The sequence below is a fragment of the Bos mutus genome, chromosome 4 (assembly GCF_027580195.1).
Source record: "Bos mutus isolate GX-2022 chromosome 4, NWIPB_WYAK_1.1, whole genome shotgun sequence".
NCBI classification, from domain to species: domain Eukaryota; kingdom Metazoa; phylum Chordata; class Mammalia; order Artiodactyla; family Bovidae; genus Bos; species Bos mutus.
The window spans coordinates 57,167,219-57,186,034 of record NC_091620.1 but is presented as its reverse complement, the minus strand read 5'-3'; the positions used below and the strand labels follow the sequence as shown (position 1 = coordinate 57,186,034).

The 18,816-nt window shown below is 35.6% G+C and overlaps 1 protein-coding gene across 3 annotated transcripts in view; it reads left to right on the top strand.

The window, feature by feature from the left end:
- Nucleotides 1-18,816, top strand: part of DPY19L2 (dpy-19 like 2) — a 95,232-nt gene that overhangs the window by 42,046 nt on the left and 34,370 nt on the right. For all 3 annotated transcript variants that reach the window (XM_070368798.1, XM_070368799.1, XM_005889110.2), the window contains exons 10-13: nucleotides 6,330-6,407; nucleotides 7,430-7,516; nucleotides 13,204-13,263; nucleotides 17,715-17,795. In XM_070368798.1, the coding sequence (XP_070224899.1) occupies nucleotides 6,330-6,407; nucleotides 7,430-7,516; nucleotides 13,204-13,263; nucleotides 17,715-17,795 (306 nt within the window). The remainder of the gene's footprint in view (nucleotides 1-6,329; nucleotides 6,408-7,429; nucleotides 7,517-13,203; nucleotides 13,264-17,714; nucleotides 17,796-18,816) is intronic.

Genomic DNA, 18,816 nt, shown 5'->3' with positions numbered 1-18,816 from the left:
GTCCTGGAGGTCTCTGAGATTGTCCTCATTTCTTTTAATTCGTTTTTTTTTTATCCTCTCTGATTCATTTATTTCTGCCATTCTATCTTCTAATTCACTAATCCTATCTTCTGCCTCTGTTATTCTACTATTTGTTGGCTCCAGAGTGTTTTTAATTTCATTTATTGCATTATTCATTATATATTGACTCTTTTTTATTTCTTCTAGGTCCTTGTTAAACCTTTCTTGCATCTTCTCAATCCTTGTCTCCAGGCTATTTATCTGTGATTCCATTTTGATTTCAAGATTTTGGATCAATTTCACTATCATTATTTGGAATTCTTTATCAGGTAGATTCCCTATCTCTTCCTCTTTTGTTTGGTTTGGTGGGCATTTATCCTGTTCCTTTATCTGCTGGGTATTCCTCTGTCTCTTCATCTTGTTTAAATTGCTGAGTTTGGGAGTCCTTTCTGTATTCTGGCAGTTTGTGGAGTTCTCTTTATTCAGGCTGTTCGCTGTGTGTGGGTATGTAGAGGTGGCTTTCAAGGTTTCCTGGTTAGGGAACGGTGTTCTGGTGAGTGGAGCTTTTTCTTCTCTTTGTTCAGTAGTTGAGGGAGGGAGGGTAATGCAAACAAATGACACTGGCGTCGCTCGCAGTGCCTCAGCCACACTGGGTCTTGGGCGTGTAGCCTCCCCTGCCCACACTGCTCAGGCTCTAGGTTGTTCCTCTGAATTTCCGAGGCAGCCCTGGGTTGCATGCACCTCCCAGGTGTGCTCAGGTTCAGGCACTCAGGTAGTCCTCAGAGTCAGACTCAGTTGGGGCTGCGTTTTGTGCTCTTCCCAGGTCCGAGCAGCTCAGGTGATGAGGTGTTTGGCGGCGCCAATGCTGCGACTTATCGCCTCCCGCCACTTGGTTATCTGGGTGTAAAACCGCGTACCTTCTCAGGCAGATGTTGACCGTCCAGACCCCAATAAGTTTTAGTTAGCAAAGAAGCCAGTTTTATAGATAATGTCTCTGGGGCTCGATTGCCCCCCTTCCGACTCTGGCTGCCTGTCACCGGAGGAAGGTTTCAGCCGGCTACCTCTGTTTATTGGCTCGGTTTAAAGGTTAGGCTGGCTTTTCGCATGGTAGATATCCCACAGTCTGGTTTCTAGCCCAAGTTTTTCGCTCAGATAGTTCTCAGGGTATTCAAAACTCTCAGCGATGCATGCCTCCCTGCCCAGCCCCGTTTGATGGCGGATTTGATGCTTCTCCGCTGGAGGAGTTACCAGGCTAGCAATCTGCGAGTTTTAATTGTTTATTTATTTTTTTCCTGTTTGTTGTCCTCTGTGCTTCCAAAGCTCGCACTGCAGTGAGAAGGTTTCTGGTGTTTGGAAACTCTCTGTTTTTAAGACTCCCTTCCCGGACGGAACTTTGTCCCTCCCTCTTTGTCTCTTTTATTGTCTTTAATATTTTTCCTACCTTGAGGAGTTGGGTTGCTTTTTCTGGGTGCCTGATGTCCTCTGCCGGCATTGAATTTCACGTTTAAATGCTCTTTTGATGAATTTGTGGGGAGAAAGTCCTCCAGAATCTTTATTTCCCTTTCTGGTTCTTTTTAAAATAATTTTTATCTCTTTGTTAATCTTCTCATGTTGTTCATATACTGTTTTCCTAATTTCATTGAATTGTGTTTCTGTGTTTTCTTGTAGCTCATTGAGTTTCCACAAAAATAATTTTGAATTCTTTATCAGGTAAATCATAGAGTTCTGGGTAGTTGATCAATAGAATAAACCTGTAACAATTTATGCATTCTGTGACTCTGAGGTTCTGTGGCCTTGCTTGAGCTTGCTCCATGAGGCACTTGATAATGTGTTGAAAAGAGGTTTGCTGAGACATTTGTGTCCTTGCCTTTTTCCCACACCACCAGCAAGTAAGTTTCTTTAGGGTGAAGATAGCATTGGTCCTCTGGTATCCATTGAATAGATTTGAATTTATAGCCTCGTTTCCAGAAAACTGTACTTTAAGCTCCAAGCAATTAAGTTGTAAGCAAAATTCACAGAAACTATATTCAGGTAAATTGGTTGTTACTTGGAAGTTATCAACCATCTCCAACTGGTACTTCTTGAAATAAAAATTTCTTTGTAATTCTTTTTTTTTTTTAAACTTTACAATATTGTATTGGTTTTGCCAAATATCGAAATGAATCCACCACAGGTATACATGTGTTCCCCATCCTGAACCCTCCTCTCTCCTCCCTCCTCATACCATCCCTCTGGGTCGTCCCAGTGCACCAGCCCCGAGCATCCAGTATCGTGCATCAAACCTGGACTGGCAACTCGTTTCTTACATGATATTTTACATGTTTCAATGCCATTCTCCCAAATCTTCCCACCCTCTCCCTCTCCCACAGAGTCCATAAGACTGTTCTATACATCAGTGTCTCTTTTGCTGTCTCGTACACCAGGTTATTGTTACCATCTTTCTAAATTCCATATATATGCGTTAGTATACTGTATTGGTGTTTTTCCTTCTGGCTTACTTCACTCTGTATAATAGGCTCCAGTTTTATCCACCTCTTTAGAACTGATTCAAATGTATTCTTTTTAATGGCTGAGTAATACTCCATTGTGTATATGTACCACTGCTTTCTTATCCATTCATCTGCTGATGGACATCTAGGTTGCTTCCATGTCCTGGCTATTATAAACAGTGCTGCGATGAACATTGGGGTACACGTGTCTCTTTCCCTTCTGGTTTCCTCAGTGTGTATGCCCAGCAGTGGGCTTGCTGGGTCATAAGGCAGTTCTATTTCCAGTTTTTTAAGGAATCTCCACACTGTTCTCCATAGTGGCTGTACTAGTTTGCATTCCCACCAACAGTGTAAGAGGGTTCCCTTTTCTCCACACCCTCTCCAGCATTTATTGCTTGTAGACTTTTGGATCGCAGCCATTCTGGCTGGCGTGAAATGGTACCTCATGGTGGTTTTGATTTGCATTTCTCTGATAATGAGTGATGTTGAGCTTCTTTTCATGTGTTTGTTAGCCATCTGTATGTCTTCTTTGGAGAAATGTCTGTTTAGTTCTTTGGCCCATTTTTTGATTGGGTCATTTATTTTTCTGGAATTGAGCCATAGGAGTTGCTTGTATATTTTTGAGATTAGTTGTTTGTCAGCTGCTTCATTTGCTATTATTTTCTCCCATTCTGAATTCTTAAATGAATTATCCGTCATTGTTTTACTTCTACAACAAATCCATAATCTGGTCACTGCTGAATGTTAAGTTGCATGGGACTTTTCAAAGGCTCAAACAAAAGAATTCCTGGGTCCAGTCATAATTGTGATTGTGAATGCAGTCATCTAAAATACAAGAAATGTTAATATTGTAATTCACAGGTGAGCTCTGCAATTTTTAATGAAATAAAATACAGCCAGAATAAAATGTCATATAGTTAGAATCACAGATCATGTCACTTTTTTAGACTGTCTTCTTTCACTTAGGCATATGTATTTTAGGTTCCTCCATGTCTTTTCATGAAATGATAGCTTGTTTCTTTTCACTGATGAATAGTATTCCATTGTCTGAATGTACCACAGTTTGTTTATCCATTCACCTCTTGAAACGATCGTGACTAGTCACCAAATAACATGATTTGGGATTCTGTAAAAATTCATGTGAAGGTTTTGAGTGGGCAAAAGATTTCAGCTCAGTTGGGTAAGTGCCCAGGATTGTGATTGATGGGCTGTATGGTAAGACTGATTTTGTAAGAAATTGCCAGTTGTGTCAAGGTTTTGAATTTTGGCCACTCTAATAGGTGTGTAGAAGTATCTTGTTTTTCTGATTTACAGTTCCCTAATGTAGTATTGTCTTTTGCATCCTTATGTGTGCTTAGTTGCCCTCTGCGTATCTTCTTTGATTAGGTATTTGTTCTGATATTTTGCCCATTTTTGAATTGGGTTATTTGTTTTCTTATTTCTGAGTTTTGAGAGTTCTTAGTATTTACATGCTAGACCTTTATTAGATATGAGTTATGTAATGATTTTCTCACAATACCTGGCTTGTCTTTTAGTTTTTTTTATAGTGTCTTTTGTGGAGCTGGAATTTTTAATTTTAAGGAAGCTCAGTTTTATCAGTTTTTTTCCATGAATCATGCTTATGCTTGTCTATCTAAAAACTCATCCTTAAACAAGATCACCTTGATTTTCTCCTATATTATCTTTTAGAAGTTTTTTAGTCTGTGTTCTACATTTAAATCTAAGATAAATTTGAGTCAGTGTTTTGAAAGACGTAATATATAGATCTAGATTTTTTTTTTTATACATGCATGTCCAAGTCTTCCAGCACATTTTACTGAAAAGACTGTCATTTCTCCACTGAATTACCTTTGCTCTGTTGTCAAAGCTCAGTTGCCTCTGATTGTGTGGATCTGTTTTGGGACCTTCTATTTTATTCCTTTGGTCAGTTTGTTTATTTTTTCTCCAGTACCATGATGTCTTGATTACAGAAACTTTATAGTAAGTCTTAAAGTCAGTCAGTTTCATACTCTATTTGAGTGTTTACTCTTTACCTTTGGTTATAAGCAGTTTTTACTACGACATGTCTAAGTGTGGTTAGGTTTTATTTGTTATAATTTAGCCTTTGCTGGGGGTTAGTAATACTTTATGAATCAGGGCTTCATTTTTTTTTTTTTTCTGTAGATTTTGGGAACTTCTCAGGTACAATGTCTTTTAAGTATAAATCCCTCAACCCTTTCTGAGATATAAAGTATGATCTTTACACTGTATGTTTTACATGTCTTGTGTTCTTTCATATGTTGTTCATCCTTTTGCCACTTTATACTTTCTTCTGATCCTTCTTCCAATTTATCACTTGTTTGCTTGCGTTTCACCTGCTTTTAAACCTATCTTTGACTTCTTACTATTGATTATTGTAATACTAGTTGTACATTTTTATTTTATTTTTTATGGCTTTCAGTACCCTCCTGGAATTTTCAATCTTCTGTATTATTTCTGTGCATATGTGAAACATAAAGTCTATGTCTGATGATACCACACATGTTTTTGAGTGATTTGTGAGCTAAGATATAGTTTTTACATTTTTATAATGTTGTTTAAAAAACATAGAAGAATATACAATTGAGTCTGTATGTGGCCTATAAATCATAATACATTTACTATCTGACTTTTTCCATAAAAAGTTTGCTGACCCCTGAACTAGATTTAGATTCTTCTTAGATCTGTTGATGTTGTCTTAGTGATAATTTCATATCTCCTCCTATATCTGATTAGTTTTGATATGGCATTGGACATTGTACATGAACAATTTGAGTTCAATAGAGTTAATTTGAGACTATGATGATATTCACTTCTTTCAGAGAAAATTAAATTTTCTTCCAGCAGGCAAATACAGGGACTAACAATCTTTAATCATACTCCTGCAATCAGAGAATGAGATAATTCAAAGATGGGATTCAGTATTTTGGAGGGATGCTTTGATTTCTGGTTGCTTCTCATCTTAGGGGCTTCCCAGGTAGCTTAGCGGTAAGGAATCCACCTGCCAATGCAGAGACACAGGAGACATGGGTTCAATCCCTGTGTTGGGAAGATTCCCTGGAGGAGGAAATGGCAACCCACTCCAGTATCCTTGCCTGGAGAATATCTGGACAGAGGAACACTGGGGGCTGCAGGCCATGGGGTTGCAAAGAGTGAGACGTGACTGAGCGACTGAGCACTCATGCTTACAGTATAACTCTTCAAAGTCCCAACCAAATCTTGAGGACTTAGCAGGGATCTCACTCTTGGGATTACCTGACTGCTGAGTATGTAGAAACCTCTCAACTGCCTCTCAGCTGGCAGGCATCTGCTGCTGATGGAATTGGCAGATGCCTCTGGAAGAAACGTGATCCAAAATGTCATGCTCATCTGTGTAGATTTCTATCTTTTCTCTGCTCTTACCTTCCTAATTCTTTTATGCCTTATAGGTTGTTGTTGTGTAGTTGCTAAGTCGTGTCTGACTCTTTTGCAACCCAATAGGCTGTAGCCTGCCAGGCTCCTCTGTCCATGTGATTTCCCAGGCAAGAATACTGGAGTGGATTGCCATTTTCTTCTCCAGGGTATCTTCCCAAGCCAGGAATTGAACCCATGTCTCCTGCTTGGCAAGTGGATTCTTTATCACTGAGTCACTGGGAAGCCTTTCATACAGGTAGTTTTAGTATTTTTTCGAGCTGTTCTAGTCATTAGTGAGGAGGTTGGTTCACATTATTCTGACTCTAATTATTAGAAATATGACTGTCCTCTTACAATTACTTTGCTAATGAATAGAGAAATGCTTTTCTACATTTTTTTCACTTCTGCTTTTTTATGTTTTTATTTCAGATAGCCTCATTATTTCCTATGTATGTTGTGGGGTACATTGAGCCAAACAAGTTTCAAAAGATAATTCATGCAAACATGGTAATGTTTTAAATACTTATAAGTCATATATTAAAATAAGATTTCAGAGTTTATAAAATAGAACTGACTGTGTTATATATCTCCTCTCAGGTAGTGTTTAATACATATGATGTTGATAATATTAGAAGGATAACTGAATGACATATTAGAGCAACTATACTTTCAACTAGACTGCAGATGTTTTGTACTCAATGAAACTTTAAAATTTTTTGTTTTATTATTATTGTTGCTACTTTTGAAACTGCCTTTTCTCTCTGAGGCCAGAGGTTTTTAATACTTTGCAGGACTGTAAATTTTTTCCATTATTGTTTTTATATTAGTTTCCAAACACATCTCCTTTAAGAAAATAAAAAATGAAAATCTTTAATAAGAATGTAAAATAAAACTTCCTTATTGAGAGAAGTCCTCAAGTAGTTTAACAAAACTCAGATTAGAAAACTAATACTTATAACTAAGTCTTTCTTTTTATATCACTCCATTATTAAATCAGTAGAAATAATAGTTTTTTCTTTATACTACTACTACTACTAAGTCGCTTCAGTCGTGTCCGACTCTGTGCGACCCCATAGACGGCAGCCCACCAGGCTCCCCCGTCCCTGAGATTCTCCAGGCAAGAACACTGGAGTGGGTTGCCATTTCCTTCTCCAATGCATGAAAGTGGAAAGTGAAAGTGAAGTCGCTCAGTCGTGTCTGACTCTTAACGACCCCATGGACTGTAGCCTACCAGGCTCCTCTGTCCATGGGATTTTCCAGGCAAGAGTACTGGAGTGGGGTACCATTGCTTTTTCTTTGTGCCAGGTTGCAAATGAGAAAAAAATTAAATTCTGTTATATAGTATTTATGGTGTTGAAGATACTTACAGCCTGTCAGTGTGTTGAAATTCTGTTATCACTTGGTCAAGATCTATTTATTAATATTCTATGCAAATAAAGTTTATATTAGAAATGACTGTATCCTTGTAGACAAAGTATGAATTATGATATTTATTTAATAACTATAAAATGTATTTTTTTCATTTTCAGATTTCAGTTTTGCTTTGTTTTGTATTCATGTTTGGAAATCCAATGTATTTATCTTCTTACTATTCTTCATCTCTGATAATAACATTGGTGAGTGTTTGTTAAGCTCATAAAGATTTTTTTTTTACCTTCAAATAGCAATTTTAACCATTTAATGTAGGTGAGAAAGAATAAATGGGTTTCTCAAGTGGCACTAGTGATGAAGAATCTGCCTGCCGATGCAGGAGATGCAAAAGATGTGGGGTCAATCCCTGGGTCAGGAAGATCCCCTGGAGTAGGAAATGGCAACCTGCTCCAGTATTCTTGCCTGAAAAATTCCATGGACAGAGGAGCCTAATGGGTTATAGTCCATGAAGTCACCAAGAGTCGGACAAGACTGAGCACAACAACAGTTAACAAGAACAAATAGGGCCCTTTCTGGATTATTACTCACATGAGAAGTTTTCCCAAGATAATGCTTTTCTCTATCTCATCCTTCAAAAATAATATAAGGAAGGTTTACCTTTTTAAGCCGATACCCCAGTAACTATTTTTTAAATAATAAAGTAATGACTTACTTTTTAAAATATGCCATAATTTATGATAAAAATTATTTATTTCCTTCTAAGTCACTTCAGTAGGCTAAATACTTATTGCAGTGACACTGCCATTGCCCAAAGCATTTTTGGAATTCCTCTGAATTGCCTTCACAGACTGTGGCACATTCTTTTGAATATCTTCAATGCTGGCAAATCTGCGTCTTTCAAGGGTGGATTTGATTTTTGAAAACGACCAAAGTCTTGTGACTAAGGTGGGTGATTGGACTGGGTAATACAGATCTTGATCAAAATATGGTGTGACAATAAAGTAATAAGACCGATTTTCTTGCACCCACAAGGAAATAAACTCTGAATTATAAAGTTTATAAAGAGGAGTTCCAAACTGTTTTGAGCAATGGCAACCTAATTAGAATAAGTGTATAGTCTCCTCATGTAACTTACTTTCATGGAATAACTCTCATTTGAAGTTGTATTTGGAATGGTGGTTCAGTAAATCAGTTTTATTACCTTATAGTCACACTTTTGATGTTCATATGCCAGTACCTGGAATGTTCTCCTTCACTGGAATGTTCCTGGGATATTCCCTTTCCACAATGATCAGAAAATGATAATACAGAAATACAAAAATACAGCACTTTTCCACATATGGTGCATTGATTGAATCTTTCGAGATTTAAGGTTTTTTCCTTCACTTTTCAAAGTTGAAGTATAGTTGTTTTACAATGTTGTGCCAGTTTCTGCTGTAGAGCAAAGTGACTCAGTTACACACACACACACACACACACACACACATATATATTCTTTTTTTTTTTTTAAACTTCACAATATTGTATTGGTTCTGCCATATTGTATTCTTGAAATTTAGGTTTTTAACATTTTTATCTCCCCATACTTTTTTTTTTTTTTTTTTTTGCCTCACAGTGAGTAAGCTCTCCTTTTTCTATCTCCAAAAAACACAGGCTCTTTTCAGCATTTTGTCAAACTTTTTCAGCATTACAGAGTAGAGAACTTGTTATATTCTGCTCATCCACCTCTTTTTATGAAAACCTTTTTTATTTTAAAATATAGCAGATATAGAAAGCTTTATAAAACCAATATTTCATATACTGACTAATACTGATAAGTATTAATAATACTGTTATTAAGGACTGTTATACATCCTTAAAATACCATCACCTCAAAGCCAGAACTTTTTTAACCATTCGAGAAGCCCTCCACGTGACGTAGAGGGTCTCTAAAACAGTAGCGTCTATCTTGGCTATGGTCAAGATCACTTGATCACTCCAAGCTTTTCCTTATAATTTTATCAAGTTTCTGTTTTTAATCTACAGGCTTCTAATATGTCTCCATGTATTCTTCCTGGAATATTTATTTGTTGGAAAACCTGGGTCATTGAACATGTGAAGGGTTCTGTGATCTAGATTTAACTCTCTGAGTCCTTATGAGGCAGCTTTACATCTTCTTTTGTCTTCTGTATTAATACTTGAATCTAAACCTTAGACATGTTCAAGTTTAATACCTTTGGTAAGTTGATAGTATTGTTCTTTATGCAGAAAGCACTTCTATCTGGTACCTCTCTTTTTATGATCACAGCCCTCCAGTGCTTAGTACCAGATTCATTAATTCAATAAGGATTGCAAAATGCTGATCTTCTAATCCCCCAGTTACAGTTTATATATGAAAAGTACATGTCTAAATCAGTGGAGTTGGGAGGAGCTAGAAAAATATTTGAAGAAATCATGACCAAAAATTTTCCAAATTTGATGAAAATTATGATCTTCTGGATGATTCAATGAATCTCAAGTACAAGAAACATAAAGCTATATAGTAAGGCATATTATCAGTTTGTTCAAAGTCAATGATAAAATCTTAAGAGCAGCAAGAGAAGTAAGACATATTAAATATAGAAGAACAAAGAGTAAGGATGTCAGAGTTTTCATAAGAAAAAAATACAAGCAATAAAACAGTCAAGCAACATCTTTAAAATACTTAAAAATGCTATCTACAATTCTATATTCAGCAAACATGTCTTTCAAGAATGAAGGCAAAATAGAGTTTATGACCAGCAGTTTTAAAAGAAATATTAAAGAAGGTCCTTCATATGAAAGGAATATATTATAATATTAGATATCAGTCTGGCTCTATGAAAGGCACTGGAAATAGTAGCTAAAGATTTTCTACCATTTGTGACAACGTGGGTAGACCTGGACATAATACTCTGTGAAATAAATCAGACACAGAAAGGCAACTACTGTCTTTGCATTTGTGTCTCCTTTAATTTCTTTCAACAGTGTTTTCAGTGTATAAACCTTTCACCTCTTTGGTTATGTTTATCCTTACTATTTTATAATTTTTAGGCTATTGTGAATAGCATTATTTTCTTAATTTCCTTTTTAGATAGCTCATTGTTAATATATAGAAATACAACATAGTTTCTTTATTGAGTTTGTACCCTGCTACTTTGCAGAACTTATTAGTTCTAACACTGTGTGTGTGTATAGAATCTTTAGTGTCTTCCACATTTAAGATGATGCCATCTGTGAACAGAGATAATTTTACATTTTCCTTGTTCCTGATCTTAAAGGAAAGCTTTTAGTTTTTCACTATTGAGTATGATGTTAGCAATGGGATTTTAAAATAAGATCTTAATTATGTTGAGATAATTTCCATTTAGTTTGTTGAGAGTTTTTATCATGAAAGGGCGTCAGATTTTATCAAATGTTTTTCTGCATTGATTGAAATGATTATGTGATTTTTATCCCTTGTTATGTTGAACCATCCTAGCATTGCAAAGATAATTATCACTTGACAATTGTGTGTGATCCTTTAATGTGATGTTAAATTTGGTTTGATAATATTTTGATAAGAACTTTTGCATCTGTGTTCATCTGGGATATTGGTGTATAGTTTCGTTTTGTTGTAGTGTCCTTGTCTAACTTTGGTATCAGAAACACGCTGACCTTATGCAATATGTTTGGAATTATTCCTTTCTATTCAGTTTTTTGGAAGGATTTGAGAAGGACTGACATTAGTTCTTGAAATATTTGGTAGAATTCACCAGTAAAGCCAACTGGTCCCGCTTTTCTTTTTTGAGAAATTTTTGAATGTGATTCAATATCCTTACTAGTTATAGGTGTGATCAGAGTTTTTGTTCCTTCATGATTCTGTCTTGGTAGATTATATGCTTCTAGGAATAGATCCATTTTTTAATGATATAATACATTGACATTTAATTGTTCATAGTAGTCTCTTACTTATTTTGCTTGTTTTTAGTTGTTAAAGATGGGAAAGTAAATTTCTTCCCTGTTGTACCAACTTTGACCACGAGCAAAAGTTCCCTCTTGATTGATTTTAATTATTTTTGTGGTGAAAAGTACCATGTTTCTAGGAATAAGAAATATACATCTTATACTCAGAAAATACCACTCTCTCTCCTCCTTTCCACCTCATTCTCTCCACTTTTCTTTTTACCTTGGTCCTGCCTATTTCTTTTAAAAAAAGTATTTATTTATTTGGCTGTGTTGGGTCCTAGGATCTTCATTGCATCATGTGGGATCTTTCATGGTGGCACACGGACTCTCCGTTTGTGGCGAGGGGGCCCAGCTGCTTTGAGGCGCGTGTGATCTTAGTTCCCCAACCAGGAATTGAACCTGCATCCCATGCATTGCAGTATGGATTCTTAACCACAGGGACTTCACCAGGGAAGTCCCCTCCCTGTATCTTATAAGTGAGATAGCTCATTGGTTTTCTAGTTTACCCATTTACTTTCTTCTTTTTTGCACTAATAAATATTACATATATATTTTATCATAACCCCTCTTAATTACATGAAAGGTAGCATACTATAGTCTTTTGCATTTTTGATTTATCAGCCTATCCTGGGTATCACTTATTAACCTTTCCTGGATAGAGATCTTCAACCTTCCTTATAATTTCATAGTTAGTATTCCCTTCTGCATATTCTATAGATAATTTAAGCACTGTCCTATGTCTGGGCACTTGGTTTATTTCTTGTATTTTGCATTTACAAGCAATTTTGCATTGTATAATATGTTAAATTTATATTTTTCTGTTGTTGGAAGTTCAGGAAATCTGGTTCATCTTGGGCCAAATAGATGATACAGAATTCTCCTCCAGATCTAAATAATACACAGGCCTAAGATTTGTTTCTCATTGGAGCCTTTATTTTTCAATACCAACTTGAGAATAAACAAATACCTCCCTGTACATCTTTGTCAATTTAGACTGCTATAATAAAAATACCAGACTGGGTAGCTTTTGTAGAAATCTATTTCTTACAATTCTAAATGCTGGAATGTGCAAGATCAAGATGTCACCTGATTTAGTTCTTGGTAAGAGCTTTCTTTTTGATGTATAGACGGATATCTGCTTTGTCCTCCCATGATGGAGAAAGGGATTTTCTTTGTTATGTCTCCTCTTAGAAAGACATTAAGCCCATTTATGAAGTTCCCACTTTCATAATGTTATATAATTACCTCACAAAGTTTCCACATCTAAATATGTTGCATTTGAGATTATCATTTCAACATACAGATTTGTACAGGGATATAAATATTTAGTTGATAGCACCAAGGATCCCAGGGATTTTGAGGATCCCTGGGATCTCAAAATGTCTGCACGAGTCTTAATTAGCCTTACATAGCTTCAAGTCAATTCTGCTGCCCTCCCTTTTAATATAAGCTCACATTTGTAACACTGTAACTCTGGCCTACAGACCTCCTTAAAAACTGTCATAGGTTCTCTCCTAATTAATGGTTTAGTTTTTAAAAATCACCTCCTTTCCTTGGCACCTGATAAGTACCTTTTCTTTCTTATAAATTCAGTTAGACATATTTTTTAACATTTTAAAATATGTGGGAGTTTGGAGAGGAAGAATTCTCCTTTTGCTGGGTAACTTATGTGTACACTTGCATGGAATGTACCTTTCCCACACTATCTGCCTCCTCAGAGGAGTTTTCGTACATAAAACATCCCAAGTAACTCAGTGAGGAATTAACTTGATCCTAGAGTCAACTTTTTGGCACAGAAAGCATTTGGCTCTTACACCCCCAAAAAATTTTCCATGTTCAAATTCAGAAAAATCAACAATGAAGGAAAATGTCTGGTGATAACCAAGGTAGAAGGGGTTGGCTGCATGATTTTTGAAATGTATCATTCATATAAAATATAAATGTTAATTTTATTTAATTATTTTATTTTATATCATATGCATTTTAGGTGATAATTCTAAAGAGAAATAAAATTCAAAGATTTGGAGTATCTGAACTCCACTTTTGGGTAAGGTTCAACATTTTTACCACAATTTCTTCAAATCCTTCTTTATTTCTATAAACTGAATACAAATAATGGACTTTAAGAATTGAATGATTTATAGTTAATAAATATTAAGCTACTTTCACAAGGTGGGAAATAGTCCTTAGCAACATCTGCAAGTCCTTTTCAAGAAGTTAGTTCATTTATTTCAGCACTACTCTCAGGCCTTTCTTCTTTACTTTTCATTCTGCTATACCCCTACTACCTTGCTTTTAATTTTTTTTTCTATTTGCTTTGAGTTTTTTTTTTCTTTAGATTTAGTAACCTTCTCTTCAACATAACTCAATCTGTAGTTCTGTCCCTGCTGTCCATGTTTGTTTTTTCTGCATTTATTCATCATCAATCTTTCCTTCATCTTCCATCTTTAGATTCTTATTATCTTTGTCTTTTTAATATTTTCCTTACAATCTCACAGTTCCTTTGTAATTTCAACTCAGCCATTACCTGATCTTTGTTTCACTTGTTCCCAAATGTACACATGAGTGGCCCAGGTCACCTTTGTACTTGTGTGTTATGTTACAAAGTAAAGTAAGTATTTTATTAGGTAGGTGTTGCAATGACTTAATTCTTATAATATCAGGCAGATAACATTCTTTTACTCTGGGTCTTTAATGTACTCTTTCTAAAAAATAAAATCTGCCATATAGAAGAACTGTGTGATTACATATTATATATTGTTACGGTAAAACTGGAAAATATAAGGTAAATATCTACTCAGAATACAAATAAACAAAATGGGATGAGTTGCCAGTTTTTCATTACTGGAAGCATTCTCCCACAACCATGATGAAAATGCACTTAAGTTATTGAATCACATTACTTTTCTAATGTGTGATATATGAGTTTATTTTATTTTAGAAAAATTGGCAATGCCTGTTTTTTAAGAGATTAAACCAAGAAATCAAAAGAAAATTTAAAGATTTTTATTTAATAATTGAACTCAAAAGAAAAGCAAAGTTTTAATTACAAATTATTGTAAAATGACAGCAAGTCAGCAGTGCCTATGGATATTTAGGGAATTCTGCCAACATTGTGCTCAGAGGAAAGTTTATTGTCTTGTATATTTCCAATTTTAGATCAGAAAGAATAAAAAGCTTTCAACTCAAGAATTTCAAAGAAACAAAACTCTGAATGAGGGAAAAGTTAAGATATTATGAATATTCAGCTTCAGTTCAGTTCAGTTCAGTGGCTCAGTCATGTCCGACTCTTTGCGACCCCATGAATCGCAGCATGCCAGGCCTCCCTGTCTATCACCAACTCCCGGAGTTCACTCAGTCTCACATCCATCTAGTCAATGATGCCATCCAGCCATCTCATCCTCTGTCGTCCCCTTCTCCTCCTGCCCCCAATCCCTCCCAGCATCAGAGTCTTTTCCAATGAGTCAAATCTTCGCATGAGGTAGCCAAAGTATTGGAGTTTCAGCTTTAGCATCATTCCTTCCAAAGAACATCCAGGGCTGATCTCCTTCAGAATGGACTGGTTGGATCTCCTTGCAGTCCAAGGGACTCTCAAGAGTCTTCTCCAACACCACAGTTCAAAAGCATCAATTCTTCGGTTCTCAGCCTTCTTCACAGTCCAACTCTCACATCCATCCATGACCACAGGAAAAACCATAGCCTTGACTAGACGGACTTTTGTTGGCAAAGTAATGTCTCTGCTTTTGAATATGCTATCTAGGTTGGTCATAACTTTCCTTCCAAGGAGTAAGCGTCTTTTAATTTCATGGCTGCAGTCACCATCTGCCGTGATTTTGGAAAACATACAGCTTATATGTATGTTTTTAAACTGATATAATTAATACCACCAGTCTCTTGCAAAAGGGAGAAATGAACCACCATAGTCATCTAAACAGCTATATGGCTAATTTTTTTTGAAAAGAGTAAAAGAAAAGGCAAAACTGTTTTGAACTGACGCTTTTTTTTTTTTTTACGAAAACATCTATTTTATTACTCGAAGTAATTCTTACATGCCTGTGGAATAAAGATTATGTTGCATATCTTATTCTGTCATAATTGGGAAATTTGAAAACAAGGAAATCCTTATGTTTTTGAATTGAATGATAGTAAAACAATGTATAGGAAAATTGTCACTTATGAGTGATCAAACCCTAATTTTAATATTCTTTACCATCATATGGTAAGTTGGAAGAAAGACTCTTTTTCCCCTTGCTAGGTACTAGGTATTCTCTATTTTTCGCTTCTGTGTATCTTTAGCAAAGATAAGTATTTATGACATAAAGCCTAAACAAGTACTTTTAGGCCTAAGTGATTCACTTACAGTTTTCCTCAATAGGAACAAACTCAGTGCTTAATGGGAGACCTCAGTTTTTAGTTGCAAGGTAAATATTGAATTGAGCTTATGCTGAAATTTACTCAAAACCCAAGGGGAACTCTGTGTGTATCATAAGGAATGTAAATCCTTACAAAAAGGAAAACAAAATTTTATTGGTAATCTAAAGCTCAACATTCAAGAAACTAAGATCATGGCATCTTGTCCCATCACTTCATGGGAAATAGATGGGGAAACAGTGAAAACAGTGTCAGATTTTATTTTTTGGGTTCCAAAATCACTGCAGATGGTGATTACAGCCATGAAATTAAAAGACGCTTACTCCTTGGAAGGAAAGTTGTGACCAACATAGATAGCATATTGAAAAGTAGAGGTATTACTTTGCCAACAAAGGTCCGTCTAGTCAAGGCTGTGGTTTTTCCAGTGGTCATGTATGGATGTGAGAGTTGGACTGTGAAGAAAGCTGAGCACCGAAGAATTGATGCTTTTGAACTGTGGTGTTGGAGAAGACTCTTGAGAGTCCCTTGGACTGCAAGGAGATCCAACCAGTCCATTCTGAAGGAGATCAGTCCTGGGTGTTCATTGGAAGGACTGATGCTAAAGCTGAAACGCCAATACTTTGGCCACCTCATGCGAAGAATTGATTCATTGGAAAAGACTCTGATGCTGGGAGGCATTGGGGGCAGGAGGAGAAGGGGACGACAGAGGATGAGATGGCTGGATGGCATCACCGACTCGATGGACATGAGTTTGAGTGAACTCTGGGAGTTGGTGATGTACAGGGAGGCCTGGTGTGCTGCGATTCATGGGATCACAAAGAGTCGGACACGACTGAGCTACTGAACTGAACTGAAGGTCAGGCATGAACAGTATGGTTAAGCCTAGGTTTACTCATGAACACTCAGGGAGACCTGGGTTCAGTGCCTGGGTTGGGAAGATCTCCTGGAGAAGGAAATGGCAACCCACTCCAGTGTTCTTGCCTGAAAATCCCATGGACAGAGGAACCTGGTAAGCTATAGTCTATGGGGTCGCAAAGAATTAGACACGACTGAGCAACTTCACTTTCAACTTCGCTTTACTCATGAACATAGATTTTTAAATTCCATATATACTAAAAATGACTCCATGGATCTAAAATACAAAAGAAAAGATTAGCAACCCAAAAGTAGCCATATGCATGTGTATGTGTATGTATATATGTATATATGTCATGAAACTGAGTGAATCCAAAGTAGGATAAAGCTAACAAAATCCATGTTAAGGCACAATCATAAACTGCTGCAAACTAAAGGCAAAGAAAAAGTTTTGAAAACAGGGAGAAATGGGATATTACCTTTAGGCCCAAACAGATTTCAATCACACCAGACTTCTTTTCTATAACTATGGGAGCCAGAAGGATGTGGCACAGCATTTGAAAAATGCTGGAAAGAATTGTGAATGATAATTTACATATACAGTGAAAGTGTCTTTTTGAAATGAAGAGGAAGTAAAACGTATTCTCAGATGAAGGAAAACTAAGAATTTGTTTTTAGCAGAGCAACCCTTAAATGGAAGTCCTTGAAGCAGGAAGTAAATGATGAGAGAAAGAATCTTAGAACATTCAGAAGAAATAAAGGACAACAAAATGGATACACATAGGTGTAAATATAATTGACTATTTTTCTTTTGAGTATTTCCTTTCACGTGTTTCCTTTTAATTTTGTTTTTTTTTTTTTTTTATCTAGATGTTTGAGTCAGGCTTTTCATTTATTTTTACTCTAATTTTTACAAACTTTTTATTTTGCATTGGGATATAGCTGATTAAGAGTGTTGTGATAGTTTCAGTGGAACAGCAAAGGGACTCTGCCATACATATACATGTATCCATTCTCCCCCATTATTTTATTGATAAAAGTTTTTGAGGACATGCATTTTCTTCTGATCACTGTGTTACATACATTCCTTAGTTTCTAGTATGTAGTTTTCATTACCTTATTTAAAAAATTTTTTTTTTTTTTATTTAAAAATTCTTCAAGTTTGTGTTTCCCTTTCACTTAGGACTTGTTATTAGAATGTTTGTTATTAATAATTTCCAAGAGAAAGAGCTTTTTAGTCTTCTGACTTCATCTATTTTGTTTATTTTCTAGGTAATTCAAGGTAGTGCTTGGTTTTTTGGAACAATCATTTTGAAATTTCTGACATCTAAAATTTTAGGTGTTTCAGACCATGTAAGTACTTTCTAGTCAGAACATTAAGAGTTCTGTAAATGCATAGTTGGAGAAGACTTTGAAACCATCTATTTTAAAATGAAACCTCTATATTTTATGGAGGCTGAGTACCTTCTTCAAAGTCCCAAGCTGGTTATTGGCAGAGTCAGTACTAAAATCCTGTAGATTTTTTTCAGCCCACTAAGAAAAAAGTACATTAATGAATGGTGACTAAACCTTCTTGGAAAAATTATGTTAAATAGTTGGTTATATTTTGGTTAAAATACAAATAATTTGTTTAGCAAGTTATTGATTCATTATAAATGTAAATATGAACAGTCTGTCCTCAACTTTGAAGTATAGAACTCAAAGTTTTATTTATAATTAGACACTAAAGGTGTGATTTGATATCTTTAAAATTTTTCTTATATAAAGAATATGATAAAAATTCTGTATCTTTTCATCTTCTAGAACATATATGGACCACATCCCTAATGTACAGTGTTTCTGTCTGTTTTAAGGCTCATGCCTCAAATGATGGCTGTTTTCAAAGATAAATTCCTATCAGCTAATTTGTTTAGGGAATAGAAAGCAGTGCATGAATTTAACTTTTGATTTTTAGCACTTTCTGTTTGGATAGAAGATAGATGAGTGTATCATGCAATAATCTACCCTGAAATTTACCATATCAGGTACTCTCCAGTTAGAACCCTGTCTGCTGATGAAATTGCTTCAAACTTAACAAGGGATTATCATAGTTAACTCTCTTAAAATGACAAGTGCTATCATTATCCAGTACAATTGGCCCTATTAATGGTAAATGAAATTTCAAAATATAAGGATTTGTCATTTACTATTAGCTCTGCATTATGGTTTATTAGGTTTATTTGTCATTCTTAAATTTTTATTCTTTAGGGGATGTATATTTTATGGTAAACTTTATTTAGGCATCTCAAGTTACTATTAAGTTGATCTGTGATTTTCTTTCTTGACTTGCCCTACATTGTCACTCAACTCTTTACAAATCCTAAAACATACACAC